This window comes from Triticum urartu, chromosome 2, assembly GCF_003073215.2.
Source record: "Triticum urartu cultivar G1812 chromosome 2, Tu2.1, whole genome shotgun sequence".
Classification (NCBI taxonomy): Eukaryota; Viridiplantae; Streptophyta; class Magnoliopsida; order Poales; family Poaceae; genus Triticum; species Triticum urartu.
The window spans coordinates 620,853,972-620,861,096 of record NC_053023.1 but is presented as its reverse complement, the minus strand read 5'-3'; the positions used below and the strand labels follow the sequence as shown (position 1 = coordinate 620,861,096).

Below are 7,125 nucleotides of genomic sequence, written 5' to 3'. Positions count from 1 at the left end.
TGGGCTCCTCCTAAATGTAAGTTCTTCGCATGGCTGGCAATCAACAGTAGGATTTGGACGGCGGACAGACTTCAACGTCATGGGTGGCCAAACTGTAATCTTTGTCCACTATGCAAACAAGTCCAGGAGTCGGCGGCCCACCTACTATTCCAATGCCGATACACTATTAGAGTTTGGCGCATGGTCAAAGATTGGCTTGGTCTTCAGGATGTGCATCCTTCTAATTGGAGTGACGCGACTTCCATCAAAGAGAGGTGGAGCCACAATGCGAACAGGAAGACCCAATCGCGAAAGCCACTTTGCTTCCTTCATGCTTCTCATCTCTTGGGAATTGCGGAAAGAGAGGAATGCACAGATCTTCCGTAACGAGGCCGTTCCAGTGGGTGTCATTGTCACTAGAATTAAAGAGGAAACCTCGCTTTGGAGTATTGCGGGGGCGAAGCACTTGAGTAATGTAATGCCGTAAGATTAATTATTGTAATTCGGCCATGGGCTTAAACCTCTAAAACTTCTCTCTTAATCAATGAAAATGGCAAATCTTTTGCCTCGTTTAAAAAAATAATACTTATAGTAATGTCCATCTACTTCTATTGTTCATACTGAACAGAACTGCCTTCCGTAGATTATTCTAGTGTAAACTCCGTACGTGATCTAGTTATCAGTGTAAACTATGTACATGATCTAGTTATATATGATAATAGTGGTTAGCGTGGGACTGGATAGAATTTCCTATTTGGATACCAAACCACGATCAAAGGTTGTAGCTAACCGCTTTTTAGTTAAAGCGCACTAATACGATACGAACTTTCTTCCATAGGCAAAAATGAGAATATATTTTATAGGTAACCTCACAAGAGTTATTATTTCTGATAAGTGGGGGGGGGGGGTATTTCTAAATGTTATAATAAATTGTTGTACAGACTTGGTCAAACTTAAAAAAAAACTAGAACAAAACTAGAACACCAATTACTTTGGAATGGAGGGAGTCTTCGAGTACATCAGGTATCACATGGGACTTAGAACAAGGTTCATGTACATAAATGTCACAGTTTATGGTAGATGTAATAATTATTTGCAGAATTAGGCTGGTTATAATAAAAATATCATAGGTAGTATTATGCATGTCAACTAGACATTTTTGCTGAAGTGACACAAAATCAAATGAAAAAAAGAGATAATTAAGTATCATGATATGGTACCGTATCATATTGAATTGAATGAAATATTAGCATGTGTCATGCATGACATTAAATAAAGTCTCTACAATTTCAAGATATGATACAATGCATTGTGAAAATAGTATTCATGCTAATATTATATACATGATACTAGTATATTATAGTTCCTCCGTTCCACGATATAAATAGCTTGCAAAAATATCGGGACAGAGTATTTCTGAGCCTTAGTAGATAGTACCCACCGGATCCGATATACCAGCAGCAGTAGCGCGGTTCTCCCAGCAGACGGCATTCGAGTGGACACTGTTTAAGGGCTTAAACCCCGGCCGCTAATCCCGTTGCTAATCCTGGCGCAAGGCGGTTAAGCACACCGCCCTGGATCAACACGCGTCCCCGTCCGCAGTCTCTCCCACTCTTCCCTCCAAATTTCCGGTCTTCACGCCTTCCTCCCCAACTGCCCGCCCCCCTTCCGCCTCCACTTCCCCTCTCCTCTCCTCCCCTCCCCATTGCTTCCGATCCCGTAGCCCTAAACCCATCCCCTACACCGCGCCGCTCCTCCGTCTCATGTGCGATAAGTTCTTCGCCCTTCTATCTTTTGCGCTCCAACGAGTGCTACATCGTTTGATTGTGCATTAATCTGGTCCTTTTCTGTCCTGTCCCATAACCCTAAACCAATCTGTTTCAGAATCAATCTGAATCTTCTCTGTTTCTGAGCGGGGATTTTCGCTGCATTTGTTGATGCCCTGTTTGGTTGTGCGTCGTGTCTTTGATCGTGCCGTCGTACAATCTCCGTAGATTGCTTTACCCTTTTTATCCCCTATATATATTTAGTTTTCTTGGGTAATTTCAACAAATTGTGCGCAACTCGTATCAAATCTGTCCGAATTGTTGGGTTTTTTCATTGCGCGCGAATTTCCTTATCAATGTGGTTCACTCTCGGCCGAACCCTAGCTACTGATTCTGATCCGAACTAATTCTGACGAAACCTAACCTTTTTTTTTGGCGGATGCAGTGACCGACTCGGAGAGAGGATATATGTACAGGAACCAGTTTAGGCCGGATCGCTTCAACGACAACACAAACGCTGCCCGAAGGACCGGCCGTGGCTGCATTGGTGGCACGCACCATTGGGTGGTGTCCGGTGGCCGCGGCAGCGCGGCTCCGGGCACGCAGCTACGTTCACCGCCCAACCGGAGGTGAGGGACTGTGGCTTGTCGAGCGTGTTAATTAGGGCGTTGTTGCATGAGTATGACATGTGGATTGCATTTGCAGCGGAAGGCCTGCGACCGTGCAGCAGTACCGTCCGAGGTCGCCAGCGAGCGTGGCGCCCCAAGGGAATGCAACTGACTACACTCCCGTTGTGAGTGCTGCTGATGAGCACACGGAACCAGAGAATCAAGGTGTGATACACTAAAAGTTCAGTTTTGTGGCTATCTCTTTTTATGTACATGTATATAGATATATGCATGAATGTCGTGCACAAAAGAGGGTTAGGCATTGAAACATGTGTTGTTATTTTGTTTTTCTGCGGAAAGTATTGAAATATTTTTTTTATATATCCCTAGACCCTTGAGCATGAAATTTGTGTAATTAATGGCCATTATAGGATTGACTGATGATAAAGTAGAGAGTGAGATCATGAGACTGTTTTCTGGGCGTGCATGTTTGTGTTAAGTCCAATTTTGTGGCTATCTCTTTCCTTGTATATATGTAAATGCACAGATGACATGCACAATAGAGTGGATCATTGGAACATGTAAAAAAATTGCTGCTGAAATTATCGAGTTATTTTGTGTGTGTGGCTCTAGACCTTAAGCATTAAATTTGTACTTTACGATCTGTTCTGGCAAATATTGATGACAGTGAACTGAGATCATTAGACCGTTTTTGTTGATGACATGATGAACTGGGGTTTGGGAGTGTTGCTAACACTTATTTTCTTACTGATGATTTCGGTTTAGCATCTTTAGGGTCATTGGAGAGTCAGAAATCTTCCAATGCGCCTGATCAAAGTGACGTTGTGAACTTAGAGTCTGCTGAAGGAGCCAGAGCAGAGGATTCTTCAATGCCAACAATACACTCAGAAGGTTAAATTGGTTCTATTTCTTTTGGAGAATAACATCAAGGAAGTTCTCTAGACTTGTGTAACTTTGTTGTAACTTCTAATGAGATGGTATATCTTCTTGGGTATATTGACCACAGGGTATTCATCAAGTGCATTTACTCTTCAGTTTGGAACTTTAAGCCCAGGAGTCATCACCAAACAAGTATGCCATATCTTGGATTGTATCATGTTGCTATTATTTACATTCCAAAACTCTGCAGTGGTTAACACTTTCCCTTTGCAGTGTATTCCCTGCTCAACCTCGGCCCCTCCAGACCTGAACGAGAAGAAACATGAAAAGGTCCTCTGATTTATCATCTATCATCCTACCGGATGTATCTAGCTGCAATATTCTTTTTGTTGGAATGAACTATGTTCCATCTAACACTATCAAAACATTACTTGCATTATATGTATATATATTTTTCCTTAGCTGAATGGCAAGCTCTCTAATTAAGCGAACCAGGATGCTAAAAACCTTACAATAATGGGTGCTTGAATTGTATGCTTCTTATCGCACATGTCAAATTGAATACAATTCTTCTGTTCATCATACTGTAGCCATACACTTGTGCTGCTGTTGTAAATCACCATTCTTTTGCGAAGCCATCGAATGGTGTGCCTGCATCTTTGGATCATCATGCTTCCCTAATTAGGGTTTGAAGTTATGTATAAGCACATATCTGCCTTCCTACTTGCATATAGCACTTACCTTCGTATTTGGCAGTGCAGGCACACCGTGGACTATTATCTGACGAGCCTAATGTCGTGTCCATGCCATCTGCCGGAGGGCAGCAAAAGCAAGAATCAAAAGATAACTTGATTATCTGTGGTCAAACTGATTCGATCGACATGTATGATAGTGTGCCTGCTATGGTTTCATCTAATTCCTGTGTACTAGCTGACCCTGTATTGCCTCATACACCAGGGCTGTATTATGTTGCTCCAGCCGAAAAAGTTAGTATCTCTGCCAAGTGTCAACTCGCTTTCACAATTATGTTGGAACATAACAAGACCTTGTGCTTGGTCTACAGGTGTCTACGGATTCATGCAAGGTGTTCCCTCGAAATCCGTCTTCCCCAACGCATCAGCAGTGGCAAAAACAAGACACAAGGAAAGACGCTAGCCAATCTGATACTATGCACAAATACCCTGCTTCGAATCCCAAGATGAGCGTGCAGATTCCACCCCCGTATACTCCCAGCATGGCACCACCGTCGTTTATGCTTCCAGTAAATGGAAGGCCGCTGCCTGCGGCTTTTCAGCAGAAACAACCTCAAGTGCCTGTTGAATTCAGGGGCCAGGGTGTGCCGATGGGTAATGTGCCTCATGTACCACCATTTTTTGTTCATGGCGCTCAGGCTCGCGCATTGCAACCGCCAGCCTTCGTTCACCAAGGACAGGGTCTGGGATGTGCACCTCCAGCTTGTCCTCACCTTCCTCAACTGGGCAACATGAGGATTACACAAGAGTTACCACAGCAGCAAGCGAGAAGTTGTGATGAACAGAAGAGACCTGTCAGGATTACTCACCCAGACACACATGAAGAACTCATGCTGGATAGACGTGGTCATTCCTATATAGATGCTGCTTCTGGAGCTATGCCTCTGCACCATATGAACCAGCTAGCTCAGCCTGTCACGTCATTTCCGCCCCTTCATGAGGTGTATTACCGGCCGAACATGTACAATACAGGACATATCTATCTTCCTACCACCAATGCTGTTCCTGCTTCAAACAGGGAGATGTGCCCCAGAATGCAGACCCCAAGGCATAGCTTAGACCCCAATATTAACAACCAGGCAGTTACTTCTATCAGTCCTCCTATGCAAAACCCATGGCTTGGTGCTAGTTCCAGGCTACCCACCAATTTACGTTCTGCTTCAGAAGTCTCCAGTTCGAAAGGCTTGCTGCCATCTGACGTATCTTTTCCAGGTCAAGGTGCACTAAAGCCACCCACTATCTTCTTTGCTGAAAATAATGAGTTATCATCTCAGACAAGCACACCTACCTGCGCAGCAGAAACTCCCACGTTGTTACGGTATTCTGTCGAATCTGCTTTGTCAAGTCAGCAGAGAGTCCACAAGCTTGGGCTGGAAATTTCTCCTCATCCTGAAAAGTTGGTTTCAGAAGCAAATCTCAAACTTCCAGCTGCAACATCTGGTCTAAATTGCAGTACGAGTCCTCAGTCAGTTTTAACCCAGCAAGCACAGACCGGTTCAGCTTTAGTAGATCGTGTTACATCAATTGCCGGACCTCAAAATATCTCGGCCTACAAATTAACCTCGGTGTGTGTAGCAAGTGGTACCTCTTCTGTTGAAGCAAAATTGGAATCATCAGCAGTACCATCAGCAACTTCATCATCTGGTGCAAAGGGCCAGCTATATCATATTGTGCCACAATCTGAAATATTTCTGGATACTGAGAGTAAGAATTCCAAATACGATGGCAATAGCATTTTAGGGAAGCCACCACTGCTGTATACACAGGAAACTCTGCCACCAAAGTCCCCAACAACTAGTATATTTACTGAAAGTCTTAAGGCCAGAGTTAATCATGTTCCTTTGCCAGAAACTTCTGAAGCAAATTGTTCAGCTCCTTTGCAAATGCAAGATATGATGAGAGAAGAACACACGGTAAATGCTGGGGTGACATGCTCCAAGTCTAAGGCAGAACAAGTTGATATGACCATGCATATGCCAGGTGCTTCTTCTGGATCGGGCAATGGTACTGATGTTAGTAAATTGGTGAATGTTCCTACATGTGCTGAATCGGGTGATTTGCATCTGTCATTACACATTGGCAATGTTTCACCATCAGATAAAAACAACGGATCTTCATCAGATGTCCAAATTGGACCATGTTCTCTGAATGATAGTATACAAGACAATGAGAATATTTCCATGATTATGGCTATTGCATCCAATTCAACTAGCGCTCTCAAAGAGATTGAACGTGGAAGTATTGATTCAGTGGTGTCGAATCAATGCTCTGTTGCTGCTGCTTCAATGGTGCAAACAAAGAAACCTGTCTTGGAAGCAGCCAAACCCAAAACTACGCATGGAAGAAGAAAAAAGAGAAAGGAAATACTCCCCAAGTCTTCTGATAGTGCAGAAGAGGTTGTTCAGAGTTCTTCGACAGTTGATAAGGAGATTTGTACACTAGATGCTGAAATGGGCAGTTCGGCAGGTAGTAATGATAACCAGAACAAAAATGATATTTTTGATTGGGAAGGTGATATGGAAATCTCTAGAGATAATTATGGTTATGGCCAGAAAAGATACTCTAGAGATTTTCTGTTAACATTTGCTCAGAGCTGCGCTAATCTGCCTGAAGGTTTTAAGATTGGGTCTGATATTCACGATGCAATAATGTATGTTGGTAGTGAACATAATCCAAACCGGGAAAGGACAAAAGATCGAGCTTCAACTATTTCTCAAGCTAACCGTCATACGGGCAGCAACAAGCTTAATGACAATAACTGGAGAAAATTGCATCCTCCTTTTTCTGGACGTGATCCACTTTCTGGGCGTGGATCTTCAAGAAATGGCTCACAAAACCAGTTGCCCAACCAGTATAATGGTGAGATCCTCTCCAGAGCTATGAAAGAAGTAGCATGTCAGCGCAGCATGTCACGTGGTTCTGTTGATCAGAGGTGGCAACATAGAACTAATCAGGCTATGTCATCTCCATCTCAGGTATCTATGCCAGTTATGCACAAAGCTGAGAAAAAATATGAAATTGGTAAGGTGTCTGATGAGGAAGAGGTAAAGCAAAGGCAGTTGAAAGCAATTCTCAATAAGTTGACCCCACAAAATTTTGAGAAACTTTTCGAGCAGGTCA

The 7,125-nt window shown here is 43.3% G+C and overlaps 1 protein-coding gene across 1 annotated transcript in view; it reads left to right on the top strand.

Annotated features, from left to right (window-relative positions):
- The first annotated feature begins 1,475 nt into the window (after positions 1–1,475).
- LOC125537540 (eukaryotic translation initiation factor 4G-like) overlaps positions 1,476–7,125 on the top strand; it is a 61,152-nt gene continuing 55,502 nt past the window's right edge. The window contains exons 1-8 of the mRNA XM_048700856.1: positions 1,476–1,744; positions 2,191–2,374; positions 2,451–2,578; positions 3,149–3,265; positions 3,381–3,445; positions 3,527–3,583; positions 4,015–4,239; positions 4,317–7,121. Coding sequence (XP_048556813.1) covers positions 2,214–2,374; positions 2,451–2,578; positions 3,149–3,265; positions 3,381–3,445; positions 3,527–3,583; positions 4,015–4,239; positions 4,317–7,121 — 3,558 coding nt within the window. The 5' untranslated portion in view covers positions 1,476–1,744; positions 2,191–2,213. The remainder of the gene's footprint in view (positions 1,745–2,190; positions 2,375–2,450; positions 2,579–3,148; positions 3,266–3,380; positions 3,446–3,526; positions 3,584–4,014; positions 4,240–4,316; positions 7,122–7,125) is intronic.